Source organism: Callorhinchus milii, unplaced genomic scaffold (assembly GCF_018977255.1).
Source record: "Callorhinchus milii isolate IMCB2004 unplaced genomic scaffold, IMCB_Cmil_1.0 Scaffold2, whole genome shotgun sequence".
In the NCBI taxonomy this organism is placed as follows: Eukaryota; Metazoa; Chordata; class Chondrichthyes; order Chimaeriformes; family Callorhinchidae; genus Callorhinchus; species Callorhinchus milii.
The window spans coordinates 55,066,523-55,086,882 of record NW_024704743.1 but is presented as its reverse complement, the minus strand read 5'-3'; the positions used below and the strand labels follow the sequence as shown (position 1 = coordinate 55,086,882).

Genomic DNA, 20,360 nt, shown 5'->3' with positions numbered 1-20,360 from the left:
TTACTTCAAGTGCAATTTAAAAATATATATCTTTACATTTCAGAGTCTACACTTCAATGAATGCCATTTAATTTTAACTTTTATAACTGAAAAATACAACACAATTACAGCAATTTACTTGGACAGCAGAAGCTTAATGTCTTTCAAAGAAGCAGTATATTAGCCTTACAGAATACAGTGTCACACCACTTTACAGTACTCTTAAACCCCAGCTAACCCGACTAATGGGCCGGGAGGTGGGGTGGATCTGGTCCAGCGAGTTGGACTTTCCAGCACAGTGTAATTACAATGACATTATTAACATCAACTCAGCCCAATCAGCAGCTTGGGCTGAGAGTTGAACCACTTTCCTCTGCTGTTGTTAGAAGTGAGAAGGAACCCCATCTTTGTTGCAGTTTAATATCTTTCCCCTGCGTGCCCCTAATAAATGCACTATGTTGCAAGGTGTGAAAAGAGCCTTTTATCTTGAGGTTTGCAGGAAGTTAGAAGGTTTGTGCTGGTTATCGTATCTTTTTCTCCTATCTTGGGAGAAATTTGAAGACGACTCAATGTCCTTTTTCTCCACCGCCCACCACGCCAAATACTGTAAATCACTCCTTAATGTTTCTGCACTTCACATTTTCCTCACTGGAATATCTGATCATTTCTTCCTTAAGTTGTTTCAGTTTCTCTTTCATATTCAGATTCTGGATCTCAAGAGAAGTTCACTGAAGGAGGCCACTTAGACTCATTTGAGCTCAATTCGACAAAATATTGTTCCCACTGTCTTCCCATTGCAACCTCACTCTATTTCTTAAATTTGTCCAGCATCCTGAGCTCTGCAGCCATCCAAGTGTCATGTTCTAGCTGTTATTTACCCTCTGTGTAACGATCCTAAAATTGTCCTTCGCAAACCTGAACCTGTATCCTCTTGTCTTGCAGCCTTGGCACATATAAACCATGGTGAAAAAACTGACCTCAGAACTAGTTGACCAATTCCAGCAACATTAAAGTCCAAAGTGAATTGTTGGGAGTTCATTGTACTGGCAAAAATAAATTGGGCACACACAGCTTTTCTTTATGTGCAATCTTTGATTTTATTTCTGGCAAACAACAGAAACATCTGCCTTTTAAAAGGCACTTGTTGGTGCATTTGCCCTAAGCCATTCGAGGAGCCCTAAATATATTTTTATTGAAGCCAATGTTATCTACTCCACTTCTGAAAGTGCCAAGTCTTGCTGAAGTGTTGTATCACAAGCCCTGCAAATATATCATTTAAGTGGCTGTTTTCCATATGTCAACCTGGACAGTAAATATTATCAGGCAATGAAGGATATTAAATTTAACTGATGTAGTCCGAATGGAACATCGCAACTGAACATGTGTTTTCCCAGCATGGATAATTGGAAGTTAGTCTGAGTCTCCGGACGTGAAAGGCACTCTATAAATGTAACTTTGTTGTTGTTGTTGTTGAATGTGGTGTGATTTCCCTTCCGTATCCCACGGCATTAATGTCAATTGTAGCTACTGCACCAGTTGAGATTTGCTAACTCAATGCCGAGACTTGCATCTTCTGATTGGCATACTCACCAGGGAACGGGGAAACTCCCCCAAATTATATTTGTGGAGTCCTGTAGCACAGTGGTTCGAGCACTCGCTTTGCAAGCGAGAGACCTGAGTTCATTTCCAGGCAGGGCGAAACCTTGGGCAAGTTTCCTTACTCCACACGCCTAATAATAATCCCTCCAAAACCAAAAACAATAATAAATTGGTCATTTTCAATCCATGACTGTTTGTGGGACATTGCTGTGCGCAATTGGCTGCTGCGTTTCGCCCACAAATATACAGTCAATTCACTTTACAGTATATTCTGTGAAGCACTTTGGGACGTCCTCCCGACGTGAAAAGCGCTATATCAAATGCAAGGATTATTATTACTATTATTATTATTTCTGAACAAAATCTGTCCTGGATCTATGATGCCCTGTAAACACAGTGGTATTAATATTAATATTAATAATAATAATAATCATTGCATTTGGTATAGCGCCTTTCAGGTCAGGAGGCCATTCCTCACAGATATTACTGTAAAGTGTAATGATTGTGTATTTTGTGGACGAACATAGCAGCCAATTTTGTCCAAAGCAATGTCCCAAGATAACCATGAAGTGAATCACCAAATTTAAATGGTGATTGTTGACCAGGACACTGAGAGAAATTCCCTTCTCTTTTCAAATAGTGCCATGGGATCTTTAATGTTAACAAAAGGACCTTGGTTTAACGTCTCAACTGAAGGATAGGTTATGCAGCACGTGCAAACCCATGCGTCCTGAGAGAATTTCAGGTGGCCTTAGATCAAAACTCAATGAGAAAGGGATTTTTAGTTATGTAAAACATTCTTTGCACTGATTGTTAATTATATAATGAAAGATACCTGCATGTTTCTCTGTACACTTAGTTTACACAAAATGCGTGATACAAATGTTTACATATGCTGTTTCACAAACTCTTATATCTACCATCAATATCTGCCAAACGTGTTCAGTTACCAATGGGATTGAAGGTGAGAACATTGTCTGCAGCTTTAAATGGCAATTTGAGTATAATTATGCCACTGTCTACTGTGTTTGCTTATTGAACCGCAGCTATAACATTAAACTGCACTATAGGATATTTTTGATCTCAGACACCCATTTTTGCACTTGAAGGGAAAAGATTATTGCAGAATTGAACTGCAATCTTTATGAAAAGATGCTGAAATTACTTTTGATAACCGGCATTCGACTGCTTTCCCAGAGGAATAAATAATAATAATAATCCTTTAATTTGATACAGCGGAAAAGCAATCTGCCAATCGACTAACAACTGGGTTCCTACTTACTGCTAGGTAAACAGAAGTGTATGGAGTAAGGAAACTTGCCCAACATTTCACCCTGCTGGGAATCGACCCCAGGTCTCTATCTTGTGAAGTGAGTGCTCTAACCACTGAGCTACAGGACTCCACAAATCCTGTTTACTTAATCCCAGAGAATACAGGCAAAAGTTGAGGGGGCCAAACCTTGGGGATCCCAGCATGTTCACTGAGACTGCCAGTTTAACTAACGGAAACCACACAACTTACCATTGTGTACCAATAGGTATGGTTGGCCCTAACTGGACAAGCAGTGGGAAGTTTGCCAAACAGTGCTCTCAATGCAACATCATGCAGGCAAAACGCAACATTTGTGGGCAAAACACGGCAGCCAATTGCACACAGCAGTGTCCCACAAACATTCGTGGATTGAGTGACCAAATTATTATTGTTTTTTTTGGGTGGATTGGGTAATCTCCCAATGGCAGGTATATCGCCTAAGAGCCAGCTCAGCCCATATAGACCCTGTGTACCTCTCTCTTTCTCTCGCTTCCCATTCCCCCACCCCCACAAGAGAGTAGTCACATCAAGTACAATGGTAGGGCAAATAAAAACCTTAATTAAAATAATAATTTTAGTCTACAGCAAATAGCTGATAGTTAATTACAAGGCTACAACTCAATCCGTGGGCTCTATTGACATTGATAAACTGTTTGACTTGGGGTTTACAATAGCATCAGAATGCCTGTATTGAATTACAGCCTGCAACTTGGGTGCCAGCTATCTGTTATCCTATAGTTTATGGGATGGTAATTGCATTGCTCACATCGAGAAGATGTCTTGTTCTTTCTTTGCTAATTCTGAACCTCATTCCCGATTGTAGTTTATCCTCTTTTCGCTTGATTATTTCAAGCCTAGGTAGCCCATACAAAAAATGTGTGTTGGTAACTGTGTAGTGTTTTAATATACTGAGTAAAGGAGCACCATATTGTTTGTGTTCAGTGACCCAGGTAAAATTGGTTTAACATTATGTACTGATGATGAGTTATGAATTAGATCAGTTCTGTGCAATTAAATAATAAAAATCCTTGCATTTGATATAGTGCTTTTCGCATCTTTTAGACCTCCCAAAACGCTTCACAGAATGTACTGTAAAGTTTCAAATGAATGTAAAGTTAATATTCCATGTTATGCTTTCCAAAAAAAAGGGAGAGAAGATTTTGGAGGTTCTGCTTAAGGCAGACACTAAGACTTGCTGGCAATTACAATGATCCTAATGAATGATCAACTTTGTATGGTTTACAGTATGTGTGAAAGTTTCTGGTTTGCCTCATTTTGAATAACAATAATCCTTGCATTTAGCATAAAGTCAGGAATGTCTTAAAACTCTTGGCAAAGCTTCTGTAAACTGTGATGACTTCAGCAGAGAATGGCCAATTGTTGATGAAAACTGCATAATGTGCAATTGATTGATCTAAATTTAGATGACTAATGTCCTCTCCCTGTCACATATTACCAGTTCTCATCATCTGAAGTGTACACCAAAAACCAAGAGTTTCATTCTGTAATGTTAAAAGTGGTTCTTGTCCTTAATCATCCAATATCTGTGCAAAGACATTTATCTTGAAGTTTTCAACCAAAACCTTTTTTCCTGCTACACCCATAAAAATTAAAATAATAACTTGTTTTTAAGACAGTTAAGGTTTAGATTGGTAATGTAATTTATCAGCTGTTAAATTTACACTGAGAAAAATTTACGATCATGAAACAATATACTTCAAATTTACATTTATATGGCGTCATTCATGGTTGGAGGACATCCCAAAGTGCTTATCAGTATTGGCTCGACTTCCAAGAGAGTGATAGGCTTGCGGAGCCTGGCGCAGAAAAGGATGGGCTGCAGAGGTCTAGATAGTCTGCCATTTTTTTAGGGAAGATTCTTAAAGTTTTCCCTGAATCTGAAATAAAATCTGTGACTGCAAGATGAAGAAGGCAACATGAACCAGGGGTATTGTCCTGTCTGGGGATTACTTGACCGTATTGAATCAAATATTAAAATATGAGTTGAATTTGTTTTCAAACTGAACTTATTTTAGCCTTCTAATCATGGATCCAAAACATATTGGTGTAACATTCTTGTGCTCACTTTGTTTACTGTTAGAAATGTATCAAGAGCCATTCTCACCTCTGCCTTATCACATTGCAACATATCAAAGTGTTTATTGTAAAATGTAGTAATATATTGTATTTGTAGCTGAAAGTAGCAGATGAATTCCATCCAGAAACATTCCTCAAACGGTCATGAAGTGAATGACCATTTTTTTTTAAATTAGAGGATTGTTGGCCACGACACTGGGAGAAACTCTCTTCTCTTTTCAAATAGTGCTATGGGATCTTAAACATCATCCTGAACAGACAGACGGGATTTTAGCTTAATATGCCGTTCGAAGGACAGCACTTCTCATGATGCAGTGCTTCCTAAAATACCTTACTACCTTAACAGGTTTACATTGAATAGGCCTACTGTGAGAATAGTCATGTCTATCTAATTTTGGCACTCACCGATTTCATACTGATTCAAGTAATTGGTTACTGTAGTTGTATTCTTAAAATGATTTCCCTTGGCACAACTAACTCAACAACAACAACAACAACAAGATTCCATTTATAGAGCGCCTTTCACGTCAGGAGGACGTCCCAAGGCGCTGCACAGTTGGGTCATGACCCGAGCAGGGGGGAAATGGTCAGGGTGAGGGGAGGGAAGGGAGGGAGCGAAGAGGAGGAAGAGAGTCGAGAGGGGAGCTGAAGGCACGGTCAAAGAGAAAGGTTTTGAGACCGGCCTTGAAGGAGGAAAGGGAGGAAGCAAGGCGAAGGCACTGGGGGATGGAGTTCCAGAGCCTGGGGGCTGAGAGGCTGAAGGCCCGACCACCGATGGTAGGGCGGTTGGGGCGGGGGACGTGGAGCAGACCGGAGCCAGAGGAACGGAGGGTACGGGCAGGTAGGTAGGGGGATAGTAGGTTGGAGAGGTAGGAGGGAGCAAGGCCGTGAATGGCCTTGTAGGTGAGGATGAGGATCTTGAAATCAATCCTCTGGGGGATGGGGACGGGGATTTTCTCTAAACTCAGACCGCTTAAGGCATGATTTACATTTTGGATCTTTTCTTCCCTCTGATTTTCTCCCAAATTCTTCCTCTCCTGAAACCATAGAATCATAGAAATTCACAGCACAGAAAGAGGCAATTTGGCCCATTAAATCTGCAAGCTGTCTATTCAATCCTACTAACTCACCCAATTCTCATATCCCTTCAAGCCTTTAACCATTATATATTTCTCTTTTTCCCTCTTGAAACCCACAAAGAACTCTGCTTTTACTGCCTTGGCAGGGCATTCCATATCCCAACATCTCCCATATTAAAAAAATCACTAAAATGGAATACCATTCGTTAGGCAGTATCCTCAATACCTTATCCTAGTGTCCATTTTCTTGTGTGTGAGTTGAAGAGTGAGTTTTGGCATGTAATAGTCAATTGTAGTCAACTAACTCATGGAGCTATCAGTCAATCTTGTCTTCCCCCAATGTCTAAATCCCCTGCCCCCTAACTAGAATACTATTTTGGGAAGCAAGGTACAGTTGATTAATTTACTTCTATCATAAGCCAATATCAATCATTATTTTAGGTAAATTGGGAAAGAAAAACTAGAAAATGTTCCATACATCAAAGATGATGTTTCTCAGTTCGTAGTTTAAGTTTCTTTCGTTTTAAGATCAAGTCTTTTTGTGTTTAACGTTTTTAACTTTCAGTATTTCACAAATTGATTACAGATTGATGCAAATTTTCAGCAAAGCGATTTTTATTCATTTGCTTAATGTTGCTTAATTAATTTTTATTAATTTGCTTATTAATTAATGTCTGAAAGTCCTCCTGCTAATTGTGGGGCCGATAGGGTGGGGGACATGAAGCAGCTTGGTGCTTAATGAGTGAAGGCTAGCTTGGTATGGTTGTGACAAGGCTGTGATGGAATTTAGTGGTGAGAATGGGGATCTTGAACTCGATCCTCTGGGAGATGGGGAGCCAATGGAGCTGAGCAAGTATGTGAGTGATTAGCTCACAGAGCCTGGTGCCGGAGAGGACTTGGACTGCAGAGGTCTGGATAATCTGCATCTTGTGTAGGGAACAACTGGGGAGTCCAGGGAGCAGAGTATTGGTGTAGTCAGGCCTGGATGTGATAAAGGCTTGTGTAATTTTTGTCATCATTTTGTCTTAACTATATACTGGTTTATTCCTTCTGTAAGATGTCCAATTTAATCCTGCGGTGAAGTAAAGACTGACACAAATCTTGTACAATTAATCAAGGTTTATTAATTCAAATTAGTAACGGTCAATGTGTAAGGCACTTGTGTAAATTTATGAAAAGACAAAGACATATTCAATAGTGGTTAGTGCAAGTTTTCCCTGATGGAAATGGACATATCTGTTTCACGAAGATATGATATCCTCCCCCATTAGTCTCTTTTTAGGTGTATGTTTATATCTTTCACTCCAAATCTGTTCCTACTGTTACAGTAAGTATTTGCTTGATGGTAAGAAATAATTGTTTTGAAGCAAGGAAGGACATTTTTAAAACATTTTAAAACCGATCACATTGTGCACAAAAAAATAAGCAAATTGAATCCAGATGTTTAAAACATTGATGTTTAAAATTCTTAAAACAATCTGAGTTTACAATTCTGCTCCGCTCCCTCAATTAGTTGTCCATTTCACTCACGTATGGCGACTGTTTATTTTGTAAGATATTTTCTTCCTCTTGTGAGCAATCATAATAATAATAATCCCTGCATTTGATATAATGCCTTATCGTATCGTTCAGACGTCTCAAAGCACTTCACAGAATATATTGTAAAGTGGATTGACTGTGTATTTTGTGAGTGAATAATTCTTGTGAGCAATAATGGGTTTGGTGTTACCATGTTTTCTTTTTTGTTCCCCAGGCTCTGAATGGATTTGTGTTGGTGATTACTGCTGAAGGCTTAGTATTTTACACATCTTCCACCATCCAGGACTACCTAGGATTTCATCAAGTAAGTCTATTCATTTAGTTATTTCCAATCAAGTGAACCCTCAAAATTATTCGTATTGCTTTGTTTTCCAGTGTTTTAATAATCTTACACCTGCGCCTGAAATTCAAGCCAACTTTAAGTCCTGCTCAAATTGGTGTTTCCTTCACCTTTCACTTTCAATCTACAAAAGAGTCTATCGTCTGTATTACGGCTAAATTTAAATCAATAGCATTTGTAGCAAAATGGTACCGTTACTAATAACTCATTTTCATAGGTGTACATTTTTAATATGGAAAACCAAGCTGGAAGTATTTATAATTTAAAATGTAGATGCCTGCTGTGATACCTCTACCAGTTGGTATTTCCACATTTAAACTTGGGAGCAGATCTCATGAGTTCAAAAACAATTTGTCCAGTTCCTACATTTCACCTATCTGTTATCACTGATCTGTAATTATTCTTGAGGTCCTCAAATTGGTAATGATACAGCAAGGTGTCCTCTCACTGTGATCCTTCATGCTGGTTCTTCCTCTGTGCCTGATGTCGATTTCACTGTTTGTTGAATGTCCTGAATCATAAACTGAAATATATGTGCTGAACGAGTATTTTACAGCACAAAGTACATGTTAGAATAATCCAAAGTCACACTGACCTGAACCTGGGACATTTAGTCTCCCGATGTGAAATGCACTATACAAATGTAGTTTGTTGCTGATGGTAGTCCACCAGTTGCTTTCAAATTAACTGAATTTGAATTTGGAAACTTTTATATTGCATTTTTTTTGGTTATTGGTTAATATAGGAAAATAATGCACATTACTGTTCTGCCCTTGATCATTGTAATTGCTCACTAACCCTTTGCCGCAACACCCTTTGGGACATTTTGGTGCAAATGGTGGACTCTGATGATTCCTGGGATCATTTAATGTTTCAGTGTCATTCTTCTCTAGACGCTGATTTAAAATTGCCAGTCTGCAAATACCCAAGTGGCAAGTGAGCCATACTGCATGTTCTTCTGACCCCACAGTATTTAAAGGCTGGCTGCTTTGGATTAACTTCCTTCTCATTTCTCGATACCTTTTCTGGCAAAGACATTCACATGACTGCATCTGTGGCTGACATTAGCTAAGTCCAATGGTCTGCAATATACTTAAAATGCATTGTTCCTATAATGTTATGGCAAAGTGTTGTTGACATTATTCCTAATACAACAACAACGACAAAATTAAATTTGTAGAGCACCTTCCACGTCGGAAGGACGTCCCAAAGCGCTGAAATATGTAGGATAATAATTGTGAAGGATGAAGTGCTTGATTTTGCACTGTAGAATTCTTCCCCTTAAATAACTACAGAACGTATGTGCAGGATGGTGACATATACCCTATTTATACAACACCTTTCTTGTATAAAACATTGACCGTGGATCCAATTGTGTTTTGGTCAACTGTGGAATAGATATAAAACAAGGTTAGCTCTATATTAAAATATTATTATAAGGTAAGCTCTATATTATTATATTATTAGAAGGTAAGATCTTCAGATGAGGTTGTATTATTGATGTATTACTTTTGTGATGATTTTATAACCATTGAAAAATGAAAATCTGCTGAGTGTCTATTTATTTCTCTTGTTTGTTGCCCAGCAAGTTTAACTGGAACTCAGCAGTTAGGTTATGTGTGCCATGACTAGAGTTACAAAGGTGTTTAAAGCCTACAAACCGACTGAAATTTGTAAGAGTTATCCAGAATTCGAAGTGGATTTCCAAGATTTACTGTGTCTTCTCTTAAAATATTTTTTGGGGCATAACAGCTTTCCTTCTCACCCGTGCATGTGGTTCTGTTTTTGTTTCTATTTCTGTGCTTAACAATAAGCCCGTCTTGCTAGTCAGCAGAAAATGCATCTGCCAAAGTATTGTACTGAATTGATGGTCAGTGTATGTTTCCAAAAATATGCCTCATTTAGTACTAGGAAGCACGGGAGTGCTTTAGTTATAAATGATCCAGCATTGTTACAACTATTCATTCAGGAAGTCTCATTAAATGATGCAAATAGTTGAAATTTTGAAATAGAGTGTGGAATCAGACTTTGTAAATATAGTTCCTCTGATTATAATCTGAATAATAATCATTGCATTTGATATAGCGCTTTTAACACATCATCGATGTCTCAAAACACTTCACAGGATTTTAAACGGCAAACGACGACAACTTGCATTTTTATAGCGCTCTTCATGTGGAATGGCTTTTCGGAGGGTGTAAAGTGTAGTGCCTATATTCATAGAAGAAACTACAAAAAATGGTAGACAATTTGTGTGCTGCAAATGTCAAGAAATATCACACAAACAGCCAGGAAGTGAATAGCCATTGCTATCTGGTGATTATAAGCGCTATGGGATCTTTAACGTCCACCTGAACAGGCAGAAAGGACCTCAGACATCCAGGACACCCCTAGCACTATAATGGAGTGTCAGCCTACACAAGAAGTTCAGAATCCCAATGTGGGGGTGTGAACCCACAATCTTCCGAGCCAGAGGTGAGAGTGCTAAAATCTGAGCCTAGCTGACACCTTATTACTGCCTTCAAAACTGGAATTCTTTCAACCTTTTTTTAATCTTTGAGGGGTCTGTTCATCTGCAGGCAAATCTTTTGACTGGACTGATGAGCCTAGATTAAAAATAACACCTCCCATACTACAACAAATCATCCCTTCAAACTTCCCAAGGGTGGGGTGACCGAGGCCAAATGACCATGACTCTTCATTCCTTGGGGGTCTCCTCCCCTGCTCTCAGGCTATAGAGTGAACTCCCACTTGGAGGTTTTCCTCTCTATGTCTGGAGCAGCTGATGAAATATTTAAGGAAGACGATGGAGAGATATAGAGAATATGTCAGAATGCTGGAAATCACTTGCAATGGTGTTTGTCCACAAAGCACACACAGTCACTACACTTTACAGTATATCCCCTGAACCTGTGAAATGTTTTGAACATTTTCCTGACATGAAATGTATGCCAAATATAAAGGTGATTATTATTAATCTGAAATAATAGAAAAGGCTGGAAATGCCAGTGGATGGATCAACATCTGGAAGAGAAAGAAAGATTAGTAGTGTGGATAGGGCCCTTCGTCACAAATAAGGACTGTCTGACTTTGCAATGGACCCAAGCTCATGAGGAGAAACTGATAAGATTGTCCCAGCTCATTTTGTGTAATATGTTTACATCCAGCATAGAGAGGAGAATTTTATGCCATTAACATAGCCTTGAATTGAACCCAGACCACAGCTAAAAGGACAGTGTGCTTACACTTGCTCAGTCACGAGTTATTACTTTACTGTTTTAAACAAATAGAATGAGAGCAGTCTTAATTTTTGCAGTGCTGCTTTGATTTACCAATGGGGAAAATCCGAGTAAAACATTCATTAAGCGAGTGTGTGTAAAGAGAAGGAATTCAATGCGATATTCTTCAACTCTGTTTCTCAGTTTAGATTTTGGAGAGTATAATTGTTTTAAATGTATGACAGGAAATTTTCCCTTCCTGTTCTCTCCCCTTCATCTACTCAACAACAACAAATTGCATTTATATAACACGACTCATGCAGCCTAGCGTCCCAGAGCACACAATGGTGAGCAGTGGGGAGGGGGAGGTGACCGTAGGCACGATCGAAGAGGTTGATCTTCAGGCATGATTTGAAGGAAGGAGCAAGGCAGAGTGATAAAGGAAGAGTGTTCCAGAATTTCGGGGCGTAGTGGCTGAAAGCGAGGCAACCAATGGTGGAACAGAGGGCATGGGCAACATGCAGGAGGCTGGAGCCAGTAAAGTGGAGGCAGTAAACTCCACCAATAAACATGTGATGTGGATATTCATTAGGATGTGCAGATGAACTGAGAACATCCACAAATTCAGTCAATGAGCCTCTGCGGGATTTTTTAAGGACAAGCTTTTGGTGGTAGTTTCTTCTATCTCCTGATCAGCACCTAAGTGGGTAATGAAGGTCCAGATGGGACTCCACTTCTTAGAATCACATTATACTCAGTTTCTATCACAATGCAAAAGCCTTTCATCAGAATTTTGGTTTAAGTATTTGAACCCAACTGCTCAAATTACTTGTACATGATGTCAATCTGGCTTTCTTCCAAATCTAAGGAAATATACAGAGGTATAAAACATGCTCCATGGGTTGGAGGAACTAAAGCCAAAACAATTATTTCTGTTTCACCTGTGCAATATGACAGATTCAGGTCTGGGAAAGCCAACTTCAAGACACAACAGGAAGTATATCTTTACACAGAGGGTAATTATCAGGAAGAGCTGCACAACAACATCTTACATTTATATAGAGCACTTCATGTTGGATATAATCTTGGAATGTTGTAGCAATGACAAGGTTGGATGCTGAGCAAGGGAAAGTGGGAGTGATCATAGGCACTGCTGCAGAGACCAGGACACTGGGTTTCATTTTAGAAACCATTTGGTGCTTGAGTTGGAAGATAATAATAATAATAATCCTTGCATTTGATACAGTACCTTATCACATCTTCGAGACATTTCAAAGCGTTTCACAGAGTATACTGTAAAGAGAATTGACTGTATATTTTGTGGGCAAAACACGGCAGCCAATTGCACACAGCAGTGTTCCACAAACAGTCGTGGATTGAGAGAACAAATTATTATTATTTTTGAAGAGATTATTACCTCCAGAAAAGTGATCTACCAATTGACTATCAACTGGGTTCCTACTTACAAAGGCGTGTGGAGTAAGGAAACTTGTCCAACATTTTGTCCTGTCCGGGAATCAAATCCACCAAGTCCTCTTCCTTGCGAGGCGAGTGCTCCAACCACTGAGCTACAGGACTCCACACAGATGATAAGGTAGATATAGGGCAAACCTATCATAAGGCGTATTGGTTTATCATAAGGTCACTTATAGTGTGGGTCTACTATTAGTGAGACCACAGTAGATCCGTGTGATTCCAGAAATGCACTGCACTTGCTCCCAGCATTCACTACCCTACCAGTTGTCATTCCTTTTTATCTCTTCTTCAATCCACTGTCCCATTCCATCTTCGGGTCTCTTTGTCTGTCTCCCTTGACCTACTTCCTCCTTTCCTCTATACGTGTCCCTCATGAAGCCACAGCTCTCCTCCTGCTTTATTACCCACCAAACAATTCTGTTCTTAGTTAGCTGGAGGCTGTGGTCGAACCACTTCTTCCTTGTGTCTGATTCACAGTTTTAGTCATAGCCTCTGAAATCAAATGGAGCTTGGCCTGGGGAATGAAGCAACAGACGTTATGTAAACCAGGTGGGGGCTGTGCTCTTAGCTTGCCCAATCATTTTTTGCTGTGCTTTATAATTTCAACGATTTGATAATCTATGGCTTACCATTTCTTTCCAGCCTTCCTTCATTCTCTTTAAAATACTACTGATCTCCCTTGAAGACAACAGACAGAGCATGTCAGCCCAGAAATTCAGGCCAACCATACTATAATGTAGTCATCTGGATCCAATATCTCAGGCCGTATAACCAAAGCACGCAAAAATATCCTACCGCTTTATCACCAAATCGCCCCTAATGTCACTTAATGGGTATTACGCACTATGAGCAGGAAATACCGCTAAGATATAAACAAGAATAGGTTATTCAGCCCTCGAGCCTGTTCTGCCATTTTTTAAGTTCATGGCTGATCTGTACCTCAAGTCCAGTTACCCGACCATGCCCCCTATCCCTTAATACCCTGAACTTTGTGAAGGAACATCAATTTCTTCATAAAGTGACCACAAATGTTTTTCTTGCACACAACACGCCCATGAGGCTCAAGAAAGTGATGTCAGCGGTGCTTCCTGCATGTAGCATGCCAGTAGCGATATCGACATTCCCTGTGAATATCTTATGTGCACATAACGCATAGGTATGCAATGTCAGTGACGACCTAACTACTTGGAATTTGGCCATTGTTAGTGCAGTAAGCCGACTTGTGAGGACCAATAAGTGCAGATCCACAGTATACCTGACCCTAAGTGCAGCCGTGCTCAACCAGGGGAAGTTCTAACAAGGTTGCCCTGTAGTAGCTGCCACAGTGATTTTAATTCAAAGAGGTTGAAGCAGGAATGCAAGGCTAGTAAAAGAAATGGTTTTGTACCAATGTTTGGAGTTGCTCATTTTTTCTGGTGTAAAAAGCATTAAGTGAATTAAAGCAGGACCAGACCTGGTGGTTGAAATCTCTAAAATCTCAACCCACTACAACAAAGCCAATAGCTGCTGTCACCGCACATGCGTTCGTCTGGCTGGCTCGCTGTGCACTGACTGAGTCCCGTGTGAAAAGAAAAATGGCCAACATCTGAGTCATCAGGTCAGCGCTAATCTAGCTTCCTGTTTCCTGCTCATGCATGAAATCCATCTAGTGCACGGGATCGAGTGGGCGCAGTGTAGGGGATTCACACCATGTAACCTGGGCCAACAGAAAAGTGCGGGCGCAATTTTTCCGCGGAATCCACTATAAGCAACGGCCTCTGCTGTAAACCCGCTAGGAATGTAGTTTCTGGCCCCAGGCCTCTGTGTCCACACAGTGAGCTGGTGGGGGGGGGGTCTCTCGCGCTGTTTACCTGACGTCACTGTGGGCAGGACAGCTCCGGGCGCACACGTGCAGTGTGGCACAAGCGGCAAATGGGCTTCGTTCCACTCTGAGGCCCCGCTGTTGTGTTTGACTGCGTCTCTCTCCATGTGTTTGTGAGTGTCTATGTGTGTCTGTCTCTCTCTGTGTCTGTCTGTGTGTGTGTCGCTCTATGTCTGTGTGTGGGTATGTGTCTCTCTCAGTGTCTGTGTGTGGGTGTGTGTCTCTCTGTGTGGGTGTGTGTCTCTCTATGTCTGTGTGGGTGTGTGTCTGTGTGTCTCTCTGTGTCTGTGTGTGGGTGTGTCTCTCTGTATCTGTGTGTCTCTCTGTGTCTGTGTGTGGCTCTCTGTGTCTGTGTCTCTCTGTATCTGTGTGTCTCTCTGTGTCTGTGTGTGGGTATGTGTCTGTCTCAGTGTCTGTGTGTGGGTGTGTGTCTCTCTGTGTGGGTGTGTGTCTCTCTATGTCTGTGTGGGTGTGTGTGTCTGTGTGTCTCTCTGTGTCTGTGTGTGGGTGTGTCTCTCTGTGTCTGTGTGTGGGTGTGTCTCTCTGTGTCTGTGTGTGGGTGTGTCTCTCTCTCCGTGTCTGTGTGTGGGTCTCTCTGTGTCTGTGTGTGTGACTCTCTGTGTCTGTGTGTGGGTGTGTCTCTCTTTCTGTGTCTGTGTGTTTGTGTGTCTCTCTCTCCGTGTCTGAATGTGGGTCTCTCTGTGTCTGTGTCTCTCTGTATCTGTGTGTGGGTGTGTGTTTGTCTGTGTCTGTGTGTGGGTGTGTCTCTCTGTGTCTGTGTGTCTCTCTGTCTGTGTGTGGGTGTGTCTCTCTGTGTCTGTGTGTGGGTGTGTCTCTCTGTGTCTGTGTGTGGGTGTGTCTCTCTGTGTCTGTGTGTCTCTCTGTCTGTGTCTGTGTGTGCGTGTGTGTCTGTGTGTGAGTGTGCCTTTCTGTGTCTGTGTGTGAGTGTGTATCTCTCTGTGTCTGTGTGTGGGTGTGTCTCTCTGTGTCTGTGTGTCTCTCTGTCTGTGTCTGTGTGTGCGTGTGTGTCTGTGTGTGAGTGTGCCTTTCTGTGTCTGTGTGTGAGTGTGTATCTCTCTGTGTCTGTGTGTGGGTGTGTCTCTCTGTGTCTGTGTGTCTCTCTGTCTGTGTCTGTGTGTGCGTGTGTGTCTGTGTGTGAGTGTGCCTTTCTGTGTCTGTGTGTGAGTGTGTATCTCTCTGTGTCTGTGTGCGAGTGTGTATCTCTCTGTGTCTGTGTGTGAGTGTGTGTCTCTCTGTGTCTGTGTCGGAGTGTGTCTCTCTGTGTCTGTGTGTGGGTGTGTCTGTCTGTGTGTGGGTCTCTCTGTGTTTGTGTGTGTCTCTCTGTGTGTGTGTCTCTGTGTCTGTGTGTGTGTCTCTGTGTGTGGTGTGTGTCTCTGTGTCTGTGTGTGAGTGTGTGTCCCTCTGTGTGTTGGTGTGTCTCTCTGTGTGTGGGTGTGTCTCTCTGTGTCTGTGTGTGGGTATGTCTCTCTGTGTCTGTGTGTCTCTCTGTCTGTGTGTGGGTGTGTGTCTGTGTGTGGGTGTGTGAGTGTGCCTTTCTGTGTCTGTGTGTGAGTGTGTATCTCTCTGTGTCTGTGTGTGAGTGTGCCTTTCTGTGTCTGTGTGTGAGTGTGCCTTTCTGTGTCTGTGTGTGAGTGTGTATCTCTCTGTGTCTGTGTGTGTGTGTGAGTGTGTATCTCTCTGTGTCTGTGTGCGAGTGTGCCTTTCTGTGTCTGTGTGTGAGTGTGTATCTCTCAGTGTCTGTGTGTCTCTCTGTCTGTGTGTGGGTGTGTGTCTGTGTGTGGGTGTGTGAGTGTGCCTTTCTGTGTCTGTGTGTGAGTGTGTATCTCTCAGTGTCTGTGTGCGAGTGTGTATCTCTCTGTGTCTGTGTGCGAGTGTGTATCTCTCTGTGTCTGTGTGTGAGTGTGTATCTCTCTGTGTCTGTGTGTGGGTGTGTGTCTCTCTGTGTCTGTGTGTGGGTGTGTGTCTCTCTGTGCCTGTGTCGGAGTGTGTCTCTCTGTGTCTGTGTCGGAGTGTGTCTCTCTGTGTCTGTGTGTGGGTGTGTCTCTGTGTGGTGGTGTGTTCTCTCTGTGTCTGTGTGTGGTGTGTGTCTCTGTGTCTGTCTGTGTCTCTCTGTGTCTGTGTGTGGGTGTGTCTCTGTGTGTGGGTGTGTGTCTCTCTGTGTCTGTGTGTGAGTGTGTGTCTCTCTGTGTCTGTGTCGGAGTGTGTCTCTCTGTGTCTGTGTGTGGGTGTGTGTCTGTGTGTGGGTGTGTGTCTCTCTGTGTCTGTGTGTGGGTGTGTGTCTGTGTGTGGGTGTGTGTCTCTCTGTGTCTGTGTGTGAGTGTGTGTCTCTGTGTCTGTGTGTGCGTGTGTGTGTCTGTGTGTGGGGGGGGTGCCGGGCCCTGAGAGTCAGGGGTGGTGAATTCCTGTAAACCCGCAGTTAGGACACTGGTCTTGAGTTTTTTTTGTTGGGTCTCCAAGCCCTTTGGCCCTGCATGGTGTCTCCTCTCCCCCACCCTCCCCCGCCCCCATGAGCCACCCAGTGTTTCTTGAAGAGATTTAATAATTTTAATTTGCAGCAATCTAATATGTGTTATTTCCTCATGTTTAGTTTTTATCAATGAAGTGAAAAAATGTAGGCTGGCAGTAAAATGTCCCTCAATAGCACCAATCAAGCCCCTGCAATCTTGTCAAATTTCCCCACAATTTTGGGCAAGTATTTCCGCACTTTTCTATCGGCTCACCTTAAAACCGAATTCACACAATAAAGTACATTGCAAGAACGCCTCACTGTGATTATTGTGCTTTTCCTTGTCAAAAAATGTGTATGCCATGGACTACATGTGTGGCCTTTAGTAGATATACAGATAATGATCACTCATTTGTGTCCTAGAATGACACAGCAGATAACAAAGAATGTGAACCGCTTAGTTGTAATAAACAGTTCAGGTTAACCCTAAATATTCTGTTTTCTAATTTTAGAGTCGGTCTATTTATGAGCATGACTAATGGCGAGGTACACAGCAGTCAATATTTGTATAACAGAAATGTATTGTGCTTACTGTAAAACTCCATTTACAAACATTTACTTTCAGTTTGGGAACCAGCCTGGAAATGAGCAAATGGCATTTATAAAACTTTTAATTGGCTTACAAATAGTGCAAATGTATTGTAGAATCATGTTTTCCTTTCAAGTGGCATCCAGATGTACATTATTATTGAGTAAGATATTACTGAGTAAGAGTAAGATACAAAATAGGGCCCTTATGAAAGCAGAAAGATAAAAAGATCACTTCTCCTTTACTGTCCCAAATAGTTTTCAAAATTCCTGTAGACTGAGAAATTTTATCAGATCACAAGGCTAATCTCTCACAGTTATGTGCTGTAGTGTAACTATTTTGTTTCTTTGCCAGAAGCTTCGGCAATTTCTAAAGAACCATTTCTTTGCACCCACCTGTGGCATTTGAAGTGGAACAATATAAACGGGAAAGGGCAGAGATAGTGAATAGGGTGGTTGGCTTCAGTAATTAGAGCTAACACAAGCATAGGCTTGATAGCTAGAATGGCCTCTGATACCTCTTTACCCTTTATATATTGCCTGATAAGAAGCCACCCATGCTACAAGTGGATCTGCACTAAACTAAACATCTTGGTTCCTTATGTATTGCTTAGATATTAAAACAATGTAAAACTGTTGGGCAAACTTTCAGTTGATGTAGATTCAATACCATTCAGTGCTAATTTGCATAATCCAAACCGAATGATGTAATTTCAGATGATGAAGTAACTGCAAACTCCGTTGTGTAAAGGGATTGTTCTTGTTTTGACATCTGCAGGAATATATTGAAAATTATCCGCATTGTGCTGAAGCACTGGTACCAATGTAACAGAAAACAAATATTAGACATGACCAATTATCAAGTAGTCAGAAAGTCGTCTCTCCTATTTGTATTGTGTGACTTGGTCACGTGGTGATAGCTTTATCAGATGAGGTACAATTCAGTACAATTTAATTTACATTTATATAGCACCTTTCGCATTCAGGAGGATGTCTCAAAGTGCTTTATAGTAAACAAAGCTATTAAAAAAACTTCTAGACCCAGGTGACTTAGACTCACTTTCTCCTGCTATTCTCCCAGTTGGCATAGAGAAATTGTATGTGGTGGCCAACAGTAACTTGCAATTATTTTATTTTACATTTGAACAAAATCCCACTGCACAATCAGTAATGAAAATGGTGACAGAGGCATTGATTTTTTTTCACTGCATCAAACTCTATTATCGAAGATGTGATCAAGTGCTATTATCAAATGCAAGGATTATTATTATTGTGGGAGCTTATTGTTTCTCCAAAAGCTTTAAAAAGGACAAATCATAACTTGAAAGAAAGTCAAATGGCATTTAAAAATTGAAAAATAATTTGTCAGGGATTCCCACTCAAAACACAGTTGAAGCATATTTCATTTAAGCTATAATCTAGTCCTGAACCAGTTTTCAATGTTACTGGACACAGTTAGTTCTTTATTTTAACATTCATACTCAAAATGTGTACCTTCGTTGTTGCACCGTTGTCTTGCCAAGTAACATTAAAAGTTCAGTATAAATCTGAGACTGTTTCAGGAATCTGTGCACTGCATCAGCAGCAGCATAAATCCCGATTGTAGCTCATTTAAAAACGTAAAATTTAGTACAAGTTTATTTTATAAAAATATATGTGACCAGCTGGTTAGTAACATTAAGAACTTAGCCAACAATCTCTGCTGGTTTAACAGCTCTGTACATGGACACAGTTGCAGATGCATAGAGCTCTCCTCAACCTTCTCCGTTTTCTCCCCCTCCCCCAAAGTTAATGCAATTATGGAGTGGGAAATACTGATGCCTTTTTTCCTGCTTCAAAATGCTTTGCTGCAACTACAATTTATGCAGCATCTCTCAAGTTCAGAGAATGTCTCAAAGCGCTTTACTAAGACTGAGCAGGAACCTGAGCTGAGGGAGAGTGAGCGGTTTGAGGTGGTCAGATGAAAGCACAGTTAAAGATTTAGGTCTTCAGGAAGGATTTGAAAGCAAGGAAGGAGGGGCTTTATTGTTGGAAGCGGTAGTAAATTAATCTAGCACAGCATTGCAAGATTGCTATATTAGTAAATTGGTTTGTGCAGTTACACTTTTTAAAAAAAAATCTGGGTGCAAACAAATCCAGTATGATCCTTTTTATTCCTTTGTTAGTTTAGTACCAACGTCAAATGAAGTATTTCAAATGTGTTTGACGTGTTTCATTCTCATTATGTTTGTGCATTATTAATTTTCATCATTTGTCAATTTAAATGAAATTGTCATGAAGAGGGAGCTGAATATAAGTAATATTTTTCAGGAAACATTACTTTTAACCTGAGAGAAAATGTTTTTCAGTATGTATGTTCAGAGAGACGGTAACGCAAGGTAAAAGTGATGAATCATCAGTTGATGATTCATGCATATTGTGCAATATTTTCAAGGATTCTATTTTTGTGTTAGTATTGACTGTGATTTATGTACTTGTTCCCTCCCTGGGAAAAAATAATCCAATGTGGCATACAGTAAATATTTATGCGCCAAAAATTCACAATCTCCTTAGTGAGTCTCCAAAAAGCATGACATTTGGCCTGATTTGATGTTTTTAATCGTTCCTATAAAACTTATTTTACTCAAACATATAAACTACTCATTAATACACATTGAACAAGTCTGCTGTGACACTAATAGTTTGGTGACAGATTTTAAACACTGGCAAATGGGAGGGAGGCAGGGTAAATATACAATAAACAATAGAAAATCATCAATGTAATGCTGCAGAAGTATTATGACAATTACATATTTCATTGAATCC

General features: G+C 40.7%; 1 protein-coding gene across 2 annotated transcripts in view; it reads left to right on the top strand.

Moving 5' to 3' along the window:
* The window catches only part of ahr1a (aryl hydrocarbon receptor 1a), a 144,807-nt gene that overhangs the window by 93,398 nt on the left and 31,049 nt on the right, over positions 1–20,360 (top strand). For both annotated transcript variants that reach the window (XM_042332144.1, XM_007899700.2), the window contains exon 4: positions 7,820–7,909. In XM_042332144.1, coding sequence (XP_042188078.1) covers positions 7,820–7,909 — 90 coding nt within the window. The remainder of the gene's footprint in view (positions 1–7,819; positions 7,910–20,360) is intronic.